Raw genomic sequence first — 16,242 nt, forward strand, 5'->3', positions numbered from 1 at the left:
TTTGCAAAATTCGACATGGGCAAATCTACTGTAATTTGCAAACTTCACAAAGATACTGTTCATATAACAGGTATCAACTCAGCCAGTTTTACATATGTGTTTGTACTTTTTGTAAACCGAGTGCACAGTTGTTGGCCAAGGTAATAGGTGCTGATTTGTGTATAAAACTTTAGTATTAAAAACTGAAAATCGCTTTTGCTATAGTCATTTTCTATTATATACAGTTGAACCTCGTTACTACGTACCCCGGATACAACGTTTTCACCTTTTCAACGTACAGATTTCTAATTCCCGTTTTTAGCCTATGTATTATTCCAATAGCAGCCATTGCTTACAGCGTACAACCTTACAGCGTAAACTTCGATACAACATCCAAATTTCTAGAGAAAATACGAAAACTAACCATCGTTACAACATACAGCGCTCTCCCCGCCCACCACAACTTGTATCGCTACATCGACCTGTATCTGCCTGATCTTCGCCCGACAATACACATTTGTCTATTGCGTTGTAACTTCCCGCGTTAAATGAGTTCCCTTGACCGACCGTTACTGGACTGCGTAGTAATGGCTTGTTAAGTGTTGTGTGCGTATTCTTTGTTTATTAAACCTTGTGAAATACCGGTCATGCTGGTAATTGTGAATTCAGAATAATAATGGAAGTAAAGGATTTTATGGTTTAATTTGACCAATATTTCATTAATATTTTCAGGCCAAATGGCAATTTGGATGCAAATGTTTATTTTAAAAATCCATTTTGACCAGCCATTGTGTATTTTCGTTGCCGTTTATCGCCAGCCGGCACTAAGTAATCGTGAGTAATTTAAGGAAAATTTCAAGGATCCAAATGAGCTTTGTCGAATTATTTAACAAGTAATAATGTGTTCGTTTGTTTTGTAGTCAATTTAAGGGTCTGTTCTATGAAAGTTTTATCATTTACCTGGATATTTCGTGAGTTCTTTCATCCATCTTGCACTAAGTGGTTACAACGTTCTATGCTTATAACGTTTTTGACATCCCGTCTTGTACGTAGTAATGAGGTTCGACTGTATATACATGATATTTCATATACCATAAGCTCGTTATGATGCTACATAGTGCTTCTTGCAAGGATAAGATTGCTGCTTAATAGCTAAATGGTTAAATTTACAATACAGACAGTCCCTGGGTTAAGAATGCTACACTTGTACATACAAATGGGCTACTATAACGCCTGTTATATTAAAAATTTGGGTTAAATACAATGGTTTGCAATATGAAAGCACACACTGCTGCATCATGCTCATGAAAACACTGCACGGCTTCAGCTCTTCGTTGGCTCGAGGTGCAGTACAGTACGTAGTTATTGTATAATCATTGTCTACTGTATTATTTTTCTGTCTTACCCACTAATTTGACTGAATGACACAATTAGCAAATGGATCTCATTCGTAATCTGGGGACTGCCTGCTTGCACTACATATGTTCCATCTAATAATACAAAACAAAAGTAATCCATCGTGGATCATGATTCTACCCAACCATATTTTGGCTATATTGCTCGCTCCTATTCAGGGTGATGCCCGCTACCCATTTTAAGCCTCTGACCAACGCCCTCCCAGACCTACTTTGTGCAGCCGCTTGATGAGGCCCTCGTTGTACTCCTGGCTGCCCTCTATCATGCCAGTGAGCGGGTTGGAGAACCACTCCTTGAACTCGCGGTGGGACTGAAAGACGTGAGGCATCAGGAAGTGCATGAGAGACCAGAGCTCCATGAGGCTGTTCTGCAGGGGCGTGCCGGTCAGCAGGAGGCGCCGCTGGCTGCAGGGGGGACGAGACCAGATGAGCCGCAGACAGGCGTTACACTCATCTCACATTAAGCAAGCAGAGGAACCACATTTACAGCCAGGATAAGCTCCACAAGCTCCTGAGGTAGCATTACCTGATAGAATGGGGAGGAGGCGTGGTGGTGGTGGCGGCAATTTACAAGACACTACCTCAAGGAGTGTGCCTGCACACGCACGCGCACACACCCATCCCTGCAGGCGGCCGCGCAGGCCATTACGTACCTGTTGAAGTTGAGCAGACTCTGCCAGCGCTGCGACTTGAAGTTCTTGATGTTCTGAGCCTCATCCAGGATGAGGTACCGCCAAGACTTTCGGCGAAACGCCTGGTGGTCCTGCAGCACCAGCTTGTAGGAGGTGATGCAGACATGGAACGCATTGGGCTTGGTCCAACCCTGCACGCAATTTTCAGACAGAAGTAAACTCCTCTGGCCAGGGGAGGAGGCTTCTTTCATTTCTCACATGCATAACTAGCCACATTTACATAAACACACTTACACAGCTCATCAGTCATTAAAATATGACTCATTATAGCAGCCATTTTGCAGGTCATGCTACAATAAACTTTAAAGGTCTTTTGGATATTCAAAAAAAAAAATTACTTTACATAATGCCAACAGCCATTGCATTTGTACAACAGAATAATTACAAATATTTTGGAAGAACGTACATAAACAGTAACTTAATTAAAAATGCTTTTTCTAACAGCTTTTCAGCCATCCAATCAAACAAGAGGTCAAGTTAATCCATTCCCATGGCTCCCGCGGAATAAAGTAGTGTGCCGTTTAGTTAAAACACAACTATGTGACTCATACAATTAGGGACAGAACAACACATTTTCAACAACAGAGCAAAATTATGGAGATATTTACAAAAAAGGGTTGAATAACCACACATAAACCCCATCTTACACGCACACACTCCACATACAGACTTAACAAAACTCAGGGTCCCCCCCCTGACCCCGACACCTGTCTCTTCAGCCGGCGCTCCTTCTGGCTGCCGTAGTACGTGAGGATCTTAAAGCTGGGGCACCAGCGCTTCAGCTCCATCTCCCAGTTCAGCATGACACTCGTGGGGACGATGATTAGGTGGGGGCCCCAGTTCCCTGTGAGGTACGCAGAGGGCAGGGTGAGTAACGGCGCCGGCTTGGGGTGGGTGCGGGGTCACGCTTCCCTACACTGCACCTTACCTTTCTCGCAGGCCAGGTGGGCCAGCAGCGCTATTGTCTGGATGGTCTTGCCCAGCCCCATCTCGTCAGCCAGGATGCCATTGAGCTTCTTCTCATACATGGTGACCAGCCAGTCCAGGCCGATGTGCTGGTACTCACGCAGTGTCCCGTGCAGCAGGAAGGGGATGGGCGTCTTCACCTGTAACCCAGGGGGAAGGAGGTCACTCAAATCCACGCCACCTACGAGTGACGTGTGTGACCAGGAGACGAGGGGCCGTCCGGTCGGCCTACCTGGGTGGTGGCCAGCGTGTAGCCCTTAGGCTGCAGACTCTCAGCGGTGGCGGCAATGTGGCTGATCTCCTTTTTCGGCCGTGAGGTGGTCTGGCCGGGGGGGCTGTGATCCCCCCCCTTTAAGAGGATCTCCATGCCTTCTCCCCCCTCATCGGCACTGTTCACCGCAGCTGAAGAGTCTAGAATGGATGGCAAGGAGAAGTCATATGGGTAAAACACAAGGTGACTGATACTGCAGTGATCCATATTGCCAGATAGCTGGTGTGATTTTCGTGCAATGTCAGCAGATGTGAGAAGCCCCAGGTTTAGGACCCAGTGAGGAGCAGCCTGACTGATTGATATGTGAGGAGCTCCGGCTTTACGACCCCGTGTGGGCAGCTCAACTGCCTTGTGAGGAGCCCCAGGTTTAGGACCAACCCTGAGAGGAGCAGCCCGACTGATATGTGAGGAGCTCCAGTTTTAGGACCCCGTGAGGAGTAGCCTGATTGCTACCTGAGGAACTCCTGCTCTCTGCGTCGCTGTCGGACTCCCTGCTGTCCTCCTCGCCTTCCTCAGACATGTCAGACTCGTCTTCGGAGCTTTCCTGAGAGGTGGAGACCTCCCCATCATCCTCATAGGCTTCCCTGTACTTCTCCAGCAGCTCCTCTATACTCAAGGCACCTGCAAGGCACAGAAAGAGCATGTTACTCTGTAGATGCAGAACACAGGCGTTGTTACAATGAGCTCAGTGCTTCATTTCGCCTGAATGAGATGAGATGCACAAGGCTAATTTAATTTTACCAGCTGTGTAAGTAATTAGATGCCATTAATCTCAATGACATGGCATTTCAGCATGATAAACAGCGAGTCATCAGCACACAAACACCTTATTAGTGATATACATCTCTCTGGTCTTACACCAGCATGGGGTAGCAGCCTCCCCCCACCCCAAAGTGCTATGCTCTACTAAAACAGAGTAATCAGTGTCTGTATGGCAGCACAGCAAATCCCTAGATATAAAGCCCCAACGAGAATATATTCAGGCTCACTTAAATGAATCAAAGGGAAAAGCTCACAAAAACTGTCATTTTAACCAATATAAATAATTAGATTTTTATCTTTAACTCCAGATAAAATCCCATCTCTTCCGGTGATCCTGTGTTTCACTCGTCCACCTATGACTTGGTATAGTCCACCATCTTTTGTAAAAGTCCAAAGTTGCAACTAAAAGAAAGCAGCCAACCTTCTCTGGCGAGGTCAGAAAGCTCCTCCGTGTGATCGGCCTCCCCCTCCACGACCTCCTGCGCTGCGATGGTCTCCTCCTCGTCTTCCGCTAGGAGTGGCAGTGAGGATTACACATAGAATGGCCTCAGAGAATATCAGCAGACTCCACACCCAGAGAGCACCAGGCAGGAGTGCATGTACAAAAACTGCCACTTACAGTCCTCGTTAGCTGAGAACTCCTCATCCCCATCTTCAACAGCAGATGAGGAATCGGTGGAAGATTCCTCTTTTGACACCTTGTCCTGTGAGAAAACATGAAGTGAGCATCTGTGCTAAGCACTGCTGTGCAGTGGACACCCAGTGTAATGAGCTACACTGCTCATTACAAGCACATACAAGCAAGATCATGCCTCATGGGGTGAGGATGACCATGAGAAAGGAGAGGGGCCCCACAACTACACGGGAGGAGCTTGTTAATGATGTGAAGGCAGTTCAGACCACAGTCACCAAGAACACCATTGGTGACACACCTCGTCATAATGCAAGGTCCCCCTACTGAAGAAGGCACATGTACAGGCCCGTCTTAAGTTTGCCAGTGAATATCTAAATGATTCAGAGAAGGCTTGGGAGAAAGTGTGGCAGTCAGGTGAGACCAAAATCGAGTTCTTTGGCATCAACTCGACCCACCATGTTTGGAGGACACCGCATTGAGGGGGCAATGGAGGGGGCCATGTACCGAAAAATCTTGGACAAGAACCTCCTTCCTTCAGCCAGAACACTGAAGATGGGTTGTGGATGGGTCTTCTAGCATGACAATGACCCAAAACATACCACAAAGGGGTGGCTAAAGAAGCAGTACATTAAGTCATGGAGTGGCCTAGCCAGTCTCCAGACATCAAATCTATAGAAAATATGTGGAGGGAGCTGAAGTTTCAAGCAGCTAAGAAACCTGAAGGATTTAGAGAGTTTCTGTAAAGAGGAGTGGGCCAAAACCCCTCCTGAGATGTATGCAAACCTAACGACCAACTACAAGAAACGTCTTACCGCTGTGTTTGCCAACAAGGGTTTCCCCACCAAGTACTAAGTCATCTTTTGCTTGGGTACCAAATACTTTTTTCACTCAATGACATGCTAATCAATTACCGTGAGCATCTTCAGTGACATCCAGAGCAGCAGTAGTGCTCAGTACCTGCGTGTGCATGAGTGTGTGTAGTAGACACCCACAGTGGCACTGCTCAGTACATGCACGTACATGTGCAGTGAGCACCCAGTGGCAGAACTTACTACATGCGCATGCGTGAGAGTGTGCAGCAGCTGGTCCAGTGGCAGTGTCCCTTCCTGGCGCAGCAGTTCGATCTCTCTTTTGTGAGTCTCCGCATCGTTCCCTTCTTGTTGTTCTTCTACCTCAATGGTCTCTTCATCGTCGTCCTCCTCAAATGGGGGTTCGAAGTCTCCATCTGCAAGAACAAGAGGAGAGAGAGGCGTGTCACCAGAACCCTGTTACAGGCAGATATGTTTTGTGACATCTGGGGGGGAGAGGGCAGCCAGACAATCTGACATGAGGCTGGCATTTATAAACGTGACATCACAGTAATGTAAAGCCTGTAAATCATTTAGAAGCTGTACAAATTACAAGGAATATCAACATCAGAAATACTCAGTAAATTCAGTCAAAAATGCTTTTAGGCTAACAATTGACAAGATATGTTACAATGCTGTCACCACAAGAGAGCAAAACTGGGGTAATATGAGCACCAAATCTCTCAGACAAAAAGAGGACAGCAAGTTCTTTAAGAAACTTAAACTGTACCGGAAGGAGAAAACGGTCAAACCACAGGTGGAGGACGAAGATTTGGAGCCCACACCGCACACAGGGTGCTGTGCTTAACGCAATACAAAGCACAGGGGCTATTTAGCACCATTACTAAACAGTGCTTTCAAATTATCCACCATGAACATGATATCATTTTCTGGACATTGCTAGTCTCAAAGCATAGTTAAGCTTATGCAGTCAATGATCCATCCATCCATTCTAAAAAGAAATTACAATCTGAAACAGGTTCTAAGTCAAACACTACAAAGTACAGGCATGTCCTATAGCTTGATGGTCATTTTCTAAGCTATGGTATGGACGAGGATGACGTCAGACCTAACAATCAACAGCTGTGACTCAAATAATTAAAAATATAGGTTAGTGGGATACTGGTCGCAAGTCAAGGAGGACCGTGCTTAATATAGAGCAGATGAAACAGATGTACGCTGCAATCTTATCTGTACCAGCAGAACCTGGTGTTATCAGTACTTTTAGATAATTGCAGGAATTATGCTGTTTCCTGATTCTTGCTCGGGAACTGCAGTGGAAACACCGCAGTGCTGTGTCGATGCATCAACATAATCAATAATGCACATGCGTTGATTAGTCTGGTGCATGTTGACAAAACACATTATCACACTCTATGACAAGGGCAAGATGGCAGTGCTCAGTAGTGGAAGATCCTCTGTTTAAAAGACTGCTTGATATGCAATAGCCTTATACTCCTAATGTAACTCCACACGGCACACAAAGTGTAGAATGAGGCAGGTCTGTTCTGCATGACAGTGCCGATCCAAACCAAAGGCTGACTCTTTTCACCCAGTTAAACAGAGAATCAGCACAGAGCTGGCATGTTGATGACTGCAGGAAAGCAGCACCTGGCTCAGAGCTGACCGCCTTTCATCCATCACAACACAGCACTGCTCAAGCTCAGACCACCCACACACTGACCGCCCAGCATCACAGCGAGCTCACCGCTGCTCAATCAAGGATGAACACTTATACAATCACCCATCATGTCTTAATTATATATATGAAAAAAAATTATTCAAGCATGATATACAAGCGAATATTTAGCTGATTCGGAGGCAAACATGAAAAGCAACTATCTGGCAGTAGTACCGCCTGACCACCTTTCAGGAATGGTCCAGCCCCTTTTGTCAAACTATTTGAAGCACCTCCCTTTAAAAAGTACCAAGTGCCCCTCAATAAAATTTCTGCATGGTATTGAGCTTTGACACAGGGTCAGCAGAGTGCCAACATCACAGCTGGTCCAACAGCACAAGTGCTTTTAATATGGTGTTTCAAAATGTAAAACTTCAGCTTAATTCTTCTCCGTTTCTCATTACTGAAGGGCTTCTTTGCTTTAACGGACTTCAGTCCTGCTTCTAGAAGCCTGATATGAACTATACTAGCAGTGCACCTCACACCTGCACTTAATGTTTCCCATTCCTTTTGAAGGTCACTCGATGTCATCTTACGATTCACGAGAAATTGTCGGATAAGTTAATCATCTCTGGCATTAGAAAGTCACTTCCGCCCTTTACCTGGCTGGTTGCTGGTCGTTCCCAGTGTCTCCTGCTTCACCATGTTCTTTTATACTGCTGTCCTAGAAATTTTTAACCTGGAAGCAACCTTCTGCTCAGCGTAGCCTTCTGCCAACAGATCCAGGTTTAAACCAGGATTTAAAAATGCAGATTCCTTTAAACAGATTTAGTGGTCTCAATTTTTTCTACGCTTGCAAATATATATTGTAAATAAGAGGCCTCTCTCAATGTAAGAGCCATAAGGGCTGCATAGAATTTAATTGCCTACTTGAATTTACAAATGACAGCTTAATTATGAGTTGATTCATTACCATCAACAAAGCAGAAAACCCCACTTTCCTCATTTCAGTAACCAGTAAGGTTGTATTTAGGACAATGAAGTTCGAACAGACTCATGGACAAAGTTCAGTACTGATTTAGTGGATGTTTTTCCCCCCCCATTTTAAATCCTATGTTTAGCTGGTGTCAATATCAGATCCTGTGAGGGATTATTTCAACCTCAAACTGTAGACAAGAAGAAAAGGTAAATGTACTGAAATACTTTGCCCAATCTCAATAAGGCAGGCAGAGGGCAGGGTTACACGCCGACTCACCATCCTCATCAACCACGTGCTGTGCAGCTCTCACATAGGTGGTTGCAACGTCAGAGTTGGCCACCACGCCGACAGACAGAGGAACTGCCGCATTTGCATCTCCGAGAGACTGGCTGAGAAGGTCCGAGTAGCGCTCTGTCTGGCCGACGATGAAATCCAACTGCAGATCCAGAGCTTTCTTCCGTTTCTCCTCCAGGCGTGACTGCTGCTTGAATTGGACGACCTGCACAATACATGAAGAGGGTAAGACGACAATGCAGGCAGCACTCTACCCCCTAACCGTGGCAGGTTGCAAGGAAATTATGGACGATTTCACTAATCAAACCAAGAACTTAAAAAGACTGCTGCATTGCTTCCACTGGACAGTATGAATACTGAGAAGCATCCAGCCACTACCATATACAGTAGGCAACCCACAACAGATAAGGGGAGGGAGGGAGAAGCAGAGACACCCCCACCCCTGCAAACCAGCAGCGGCCGCCACAAGCTGCTGCAAAGCACATGTTGGCAATTTGATCATACTGAAGCCCTGAATTCGTAAGAAAATGGGAGGGCAAACACAATCACTCGGTAAATCACCCATTACTGGGGTATATCAATGGGGGACAGCGGGGGCTCAGAGGGCCTGCTTAAGGCATTTACGAAGCAGGCCTAGGCTGATCTTTAAAACAAACAGTATTTAATCAAATTCAGGGAGTTACTGAGATCAAGAAAAAAGACAAAACTAACAAAGGAATATATACACCTTATCATACAAATTCATTGTTTCTTCTGGATTACGCACAACAAAACAGTATGTATTTTTGCGGCACTCATTTTTTCTTACAAGTTGGTATTAAAAAATAAAAAATACATTTTACCTAAAAAGTCAATGTCAGTTACTCTACACAACAAACGCTATATATCACCATACCTTTCCCCCCCAGGAAAAAATTCTCAAGTTTGTGACAATGACCCATATTTACAACGTTTTCCCTGTAATTTAATGGTTTGACAGACTTGTGATGTAGATTATTCATTTCAAACAAAGATAGTCGCAAGCAAGAACAAGCTGAATTTCAATGCTTTCAAAATCGCACAGACGAGAGCAAGAAGAGATAGAGCGTGCGTGAGAGAGAGAGAGCCAGCACTGTATTAGAAGCAGGGATGTTAAACTTTTTTTTAATCACACACCTTGGCGATTAATGGAGTGCAGCACATGTACATATAAATCATGAACTAGGCAGGCGGATTAAAACAATAATCCCGACCATGTGATAAATCTAAAGTTTTAAAATCTGGCAAATGGCTCTAAAGTGTCTCAACCACTGAAAGTATAACAGGAAAGACCTAGAAATTGTAAGGTACAAGACTTCAATAAAATTAAACAGAATATTGCCAAAATTATACCTGTAACCTATGCATGTCTCCATCTGGCAAATTCTTTTATACGAAATAAACCAATAAATCAGATTCACCATGAGACGTTAATTGCAATGTCACAACCTAAACTCTCAAATTGGTTAAAACCAGGAATTCTAAAATGTATGCTTGTACAGTTCTTCTATTTGGGTAACAAATTACTGCGTGAACTAACGCAAAGAAATAAAGCATTGTGATTTTTAAATTAACAAAATGCAAATCACAATAAATATTTCAGCCCCAAAAATAAAAAGTGGAGAGCAATCAATGAATTAGTAAGCTTAATAACACTCTATTGCATAGTCAGCGTTTGGATATATGACACGAGTCCTTCAGTGCCCCTGTGCTGAGCCAGGTTAAGAAGTAGATGCTCTGACAGCCAGTCTGCCGTCAATGTGCACGCCCAGGTAGAGCCTCCATATCACTGCCATGGATGCAGAGAGAGGCCGGATAGGATGCTTCTCCTCCTGACATCCAACCATTACAGTTCCTGCATGCATGCAGTCTAGATTTTGGGCTTAGTGGACCTTTTGCACGGTGTCTGCGCATGTGCAAGTAACTGACAGCGCATGACTAGGGGTTTCCAGTAGGCGGCAGTGCTGATGTTCACAGAGTTGAGGTCAGTGAAGAAAGAGTAGAAGAGTATTTGGAGGAGCAAAGGAACCTGCATACAGACAACTCATCACTGAAGCAGCAGGAGGACACACTCCAGTGCATAAATCCATTTGTAAGCTTCATTTGGACTAAATTCAGAAACTTTTCTGCTGGTTCGGAGGAATATGACCGCTTATCGCATGCACCGACTGCAAGCGTCTGCGCGCGGACAAGGTGATCGCAGGCGGACCATAACTGCACAGCACAAGCATAGCATGAACTAGGCTTTACCGCTGCCGCGAATGCATTAGGGCCCTTAAGCCCAAGGAGCACACCTTTTCCACGCTGCTCCAGAAGGCCCGGACCTCCTTAGCGATGGAGGCGGCCACCCTGCGCAGCTTGGCCTGCTCCTCCTTCTTGCTTTTCTCTTCCTTCTGCCTCTGCTCCTCATGGTATCGCATCACCATACGGACGACCTGTTAAAAGAGGAGCAGACTGTCAAATACAGCCACCCACACACCAAACTCAAGCTAACCGGAAAAAAATCACAAAACACAAAATGTCATGTCCATCCAAAACATTGCATCATCTGTATATTCAGCAAAGTTTTAAGGGTCGCCTTGCAACTGAATTGCATTTCATGAGCTGCCTGCTGCTTTTCACTGACCGCCTCCACCATTGCCTCACTGGTTTGCTCAACACGTACTGACACTATGGCACTTAAAGCATTACTTGCATTTCTGCCCTGTAAAGTCCAATCATTTATGAACAGAAAGGTCCTGACACTGAGGCAGTGGTGTAAGAGAATAGCATCAATAAAGCAGAGGAATGCCACCTTCCAGCAAGCTCTGGGCTACTGCTGACAGTTAGGTAAACATATATCAATGACTAACTGAAGCTGATGCAGGAAGAACAAAATAAGATCTAAAAAGCAGACTGCGGCCAACAGTGCTGCTGGCTACATTCCCTCAATGACCACCGGCAGCGAGACACTGAAGGTGACCCCCAGGCCACAGATACCATGGGGGGGTATCCCCCCCTAGCCTGACCCTCATCTGACACCACCTTCTGGGGGAGATGTGCCCATACAGGTGCCTGGCTCACACCAGCTCACCTTCCTGGCCACGCCCCTCTTCCAGCGTCTCTCCTGGGCGAAGTCAGCAGAGAGCCACTGCATCTCCTCGCAGAGGTAGTCCCAGTGCACTTTGGGCCGGCACGGCTCGGCCACGCGAGAAAGGCGTTTCAGGGACCAGAAGCCCTCTCGCTTCAGAGCCAGGGTACGGTGCTCGATGTCGGCTTCCTGGGAAAGATGGAGGCAACCTGCATGTGAACTTGTTGCATCACCGCTAAATACTATGATGAAGGATGACTACAGCATTATCGGCATTAGACAAATTATCAATACTAAAAGGTCACAACTGGTCCTTAGCTGCCATTAGTGACATTGTTCTCAACGTTTTTCTTGTATATAAAGATCTAACCTCACAATAGAGGGGGACCAGGCCTTTGGAATGCAGCCCTCGGCTGAGATTGAGAGCTTTTTATCCAAAGTGAAGCAATAAGCTTAGAACTGCACCTCATACAAGAAAGAATCACTGGTCCTTGACGGCCACTATAACTGCAGGTTGAAACTATTTCCCTTCAAGTGCTGTAGTACTGAACAAAGTTCTGGGAAAGTGAATTGGGTGCAAATCAAAAAGTTTGAAACCCTGCTTTTGAGATATCCAGCACAACAAATGGAGGTCCACTCACATGCTTGGCCAGCTCGGCCATGTCCGTCTGCCGCTCCGTGCGATGCCGGTGTAGGTCGGACTGGTGAGGCCCCCCTGGAGACCGCATGGAGGGTGAGATGAACTTGCCATGGGGGCCCCGCAGGGGAACATAGGGCCTATCGATCTGAGCGTACACCTGGCTCGTCTGAGGGAAGAGACAACAGTAGGATCAGAGAGGGACAGAGAACTGGGGAGAAGCAGCTGCAAATGAAAAGGGATACAGACGATCAAAGCTGGGAACGCCTCATTCCCTAAACTAACATCCCCTTTGCACTTCAAAAGTAAGGTGTCAGTTCAGTGTGACACTTCCAATTGTCGCACGGTCACCCTGCTGGTTTGCTATTCTGAGGCAGCACTCTGACAGATCTCTCCAGGATGTCCTGGGTCTGCCCTGAGGTTGCCTCCTTTGGATATGGCCAAAACACGTCCCTAAGGAGGCATCAAAGAGGTCTCCTACATATATGCCCGAACCATCTCAGCAGAGGAGGTGCTGATCCTCAGCTGCGAACAGCCCAAGTGCATGCTGCAGGTCACCAGGCGAGGATGCCAAAGGGACCACATATATAGCTTCTGGTCCCTCACACACACACACACACCTCTCCACCCCTTGGCTACACCTAAAAATTCTGTCCATAAAGGTTATGAGGAGGACCTCTGGAAAAGGGGAGGGCCTGAAGGAGTTTAACACCCACTGGGAATGAGTCTGACTTACTACTGGCGATGTGGCTCAGACTCCCTCTCCACTTATACAGGGACCTAATGGCCCGTAGCGGCAGGTCTGGCACCCCATACTCCTGAAGCACCCCTACAGGACCCCAAGGGGACACAGGTGCATGTTGTTCCAAGCCCATAGAACATGTCAGTGTTCCAAAATAACTTTTTCAGGGGTAGCACTACTGCTACGAGCTTTCTCACTTGGTCGCAGTAGCACATGACTTGGTCGTGGTCTTCCTTGTAGTGCAGCACTGCATTAATCAATGACCTTACAAGCTGATGAATAGCTGCTCTAATTTGCATACCTTGGTTTTAAGTGATGAAAGATTAACAGTGACTCAAGACATAGTAACCCCTTCACATTAGTGAGGAGGCAGTAGATCCCCGTGAATGTGACGATTTGCGAATAATCCTTTTACTATAAATAAAAGCACCTCTAACTGCTACCATAACAGTCTACTAGCCTGAACGACATCAGTCTATTGGTCACCAAACAAACAGTACTGTACACTTTGCATGTTAAATGACGTTGTCACTTTCTATCCACATTTTTGTATAATATACAAGCCATCTAAACCATGCTCTTGTATGTTCAGTGGTACTACTGTACACAATGGGAGCACTATGTTTTGGACACATTATTAAAAATGTTACATTAACGGCAATGAAAAGTTACCGTGAAAACCACGAGATTCCGCAGTCATTCAGACAGCTATGCAAGTGAGACAGGTTAGAAACAACGATGTGTGACGCACCCAAGCAAAAACTTAGTATGCACTTACACAAATATTACATATTACAAATTTTATATATATATATATATATATATATATATATATATATATATATATATATATATATATATATATATATATATATATATATATATATATATATATATATATATATATATATATCATTTTATGTGAGACAAATCACTAATGTTTTTGGCTTATGTATCGTCTGAGTTTCTGCAAACTTTCGCAAGCTCCAAATATATTGTTCACAGCCAACTCGCACACGACTGAAACCACAAATGTCAAATGCACGAATGTGGAAGGGGTAAATTACTGGTCTTGCAAAATATTTTAATCAGAACAATAGCTTTATTTACCCAACTCTGTTTTGGCTCTCCCTCTCCACTAGCCTCCTCCTCTTCTCATTTTGTTTTTTAAAATAATCACCTAGACTACTTCCTTTTTTAACACCATGGTTTGGCACGCTTTATCATCAGTGCACATATATGTATGCAGGTAAGGAGAGACCATCTCGGCCACACAAAAAAAAAAAAAAACACTGAACCAGAGAAGAAAAACTTACAATCACAATTCATGCATCCATGCAGGAACAAAACATCCTAATGATCATCATACAATGACACAGATGCGACCAAGTGAAATTTTAACACTCCTTTGGGTTGCAGTCTAGAGTCCTGCATGTAGCTGCTTCGGTAAACTCCCATGAATCCTTGGGCATCCTTGTGAGAGCAAAGAGCAGGTTCAGTGCCCCACCACCAAGGTGGAATCTCCTGGAACCGAGATTCAACCAGTGGATGGATTCCCTCCACGAATTGGCACCTTATCATGGCACATGATCGGTTGCTGCCACAATGACAATCAGCTATTACACTGTTCACTTTGCAACAGTCTGTAATTTAGGGGAAATCTCCCTCAGCGGCTTCAACAAAGGGTTAGCTACAATGGTGCCTTTTAAATATCCACAATCACATCAAGCAGACACCATTACTAGTTCTAGTCAAGTAGTATGCCAGACCTGCTGCAGAATTACCTAGTTCTGCAAGTTCTCAAACAGGTTTTATAGTATCATTCAACCTTATTGTTTAAGTGCCAGATTTGTGAATTTTCCATCTTTAAATTCCCACAGTAACACCCCTATAGCTATGGTAAACAAACTGCCTTCCAGACATATTCACAAGTAAAACATGAAAACATTAGGGCTGCAAAGGTACACGTTTTCACCGGGTGCCGTTCGGTTACATCATGTTTTGTTCAGTACACACAATGAAACAAATTAATACATTTACTAACATGGGTGGAACTAAATTCACTGGTAAATGTTCAACAAGGAAACATTATGCTAACTGTGGCTATTATACTGGCTAAGCGAGAGAACAAAGGCCCTCCCATATCACTTAGATGTAGATTTGGAACATTTTGGTTTTACTGATAAATTACAACTACACTGGAGAGAGAGCAGTTAAAAAATCAAGAATTGTGCAAAGGAGCCAACAGACAAAGTCTTACATGTTGCTGAAAACACATCCAACATGCCAACATATTTGAGATGCCATCATGCGAGAGTGTGTATGACCGGAGCCCTCTGGGGTCGACGGCATCGTTGGCAATGCTGCGTATCTTTCTCGTGTTTTTCAGTTCATAACTCGCTGAAACAGGTGTATACCCAACCGTGAATTCTGTGTACCACCACACCCCTAATGTATGTGTGCGCGCTTGTGGGTACACACACACACACACACACACACACACACACACACACACACACACAGTAGTACTTCAAAAAGCAAAAACTTTCTCCTTTGGCAGGAATCACTTTACATTTCAACCTATTCATGCCTATTCATTTACTACAATTATTTTTACTTTCATGCTTATCCATGAACCACTTAGCAGTATATTAATATAGGCTAGTTATTCTCAGTAAGTTATAAACACTGCTTTTTAGGGGGTTGCTAAATTAAGTCTTCAACAGTTTGCTCAGCTCCGGTGCTTTACTGAACAATTTAACAGCCTAACTGCACAGCACACAGCCTATGTTTGTGATTCAGCTGAACTTGTTGTGGGAAACAAGACTCTCTCTGTGTGTGACCCCCCTTTCACATACGACACCCTTTAATGTATCAAGTAAAAACAACACGGGTCAGATAAATTCTCATTCCAACTCAGTCTTCCATAACAGTAAAGTAACGCGCATCATGTACTCCCAACTGATATCAGTGCAGTGAAAAGGGGGAGAATCCCCCCCCATCCTTCTCAACCACAATAATCTGTTATGTTTTCACATTCACACTGGAGAAGTGTCAGAAAATTGCAGCTAAATGTTACTGGGTCGTCAGGGGATAGATTAATGGGTCGAATTTACTATTTTGCTCCCATTCCCACACCATAGAGGTAAAATAGCGATATATGAGCTGGTTTCAGGGTGTGTGTGTGTGTGTGTGTGTGTGTGTGTGTGTGTGTGTGTGTGTGTGTGTGTGTGTGTGTGTGTGTGTGTGTGTGTGTGTGTGTGTGTGTGTGTGTGTGTGTGTGAGTGAGAGAGAGAGAGAGAGACAGAGAGTGAGAA

At 44.8% G+C, this 16,242-nt stretch overlaps 1 protein-coding gene across 5 annotated transcripts in view; it reads right to left on the reverse strand.

Moving 5' to 3' along the window:
* LOC125715369 (Snf2-related CREBBP activator protein) overlaps nucleotides 1–16,242 on the reverse strand; it is a 48,398-nt gene that overhangs the window by 19,761 nt on the left and 12,395 nt on the right. For all 5 annotated transcript variants that reach the window (XR_007384021.1, XM_048986755.1, XM_048986754.1 and 2 more), the window contains exons 5-17: nucleotides 12,188–12,352; nucleotides 11,550–11,735; nucleotides 10,771–10,911; nucleotides 8,441–8,663; nucleotides 5,772–5,944; nucleotides 4,705–4,789; nucleotides 4,507–4,596; nucleotides 3,777–3,944; nucleotides 3,285–3,463; nucleotides 3,015–3,192; nucleotides 2,794–2,930; nucleotides 2,048–2,217; nucleotides 1,607–1,799 (exon numbers count right to left, since the gene is read on the reverse strand). Coding sequence is in view for 4 of the 5 variants with exons in the window: in XM_048986755.1 (XP_048842712.1) it covers nucleotides 1,607–1,799; nucleotides 2,048–2,217; nucleotides 2,794–2,930; nucleotides 3,015–3,192; nucleotides 3,285–3,463; nucleotides 3,777–3,944; nucleotides 4,507–4,596; nucleotides 4,705–4,789; nucleotides 5,772–5,944; nucleotides 8,441–8,663; nucleotides 10,771–10,911; nucleotides 11,550–11,735; nucleotides 12,188–12,352 (2,088 nt within the window). In the remaining variant the exon portion in view is untranslated. The remainder of the gene's footprint in view (nucleotides 1–1,606; nucleotides 1,800–2,047; nucleotides 2,218–2,793; nucleotides 2,931–3,014; nucleotides 3,193–3,284; nucleotides 3,464–3,776; nucleotides 3,945–4,506; nucleotides 4,597–4,704; nucleotides 4,790–5,771; nucleotides 5,945–8,440; nucleotides 8,664–10,770; nucleotides 10,912–11,549; nucleotides 11,736–12,187; nucleotides 12,353–16,242) is intronic.

The sequence above is a fragment of the Brienomyrus brachyistius genome, chromosome 20 (genome assembly GCF_023856365.1).
Source record: "Brienomyrus brachyistius isolate T26 chromosome 20, BBRACH_0.4, whole genome shotgun sequence".
Taxonomy (NCBI): domain Eukaryota; kingdom Metazoa; phylum Chordata; class Actinopteri; order Osteoglossiformes; family Mormyridae; genus Brienomyrus; species Brienomyrus brachyistius.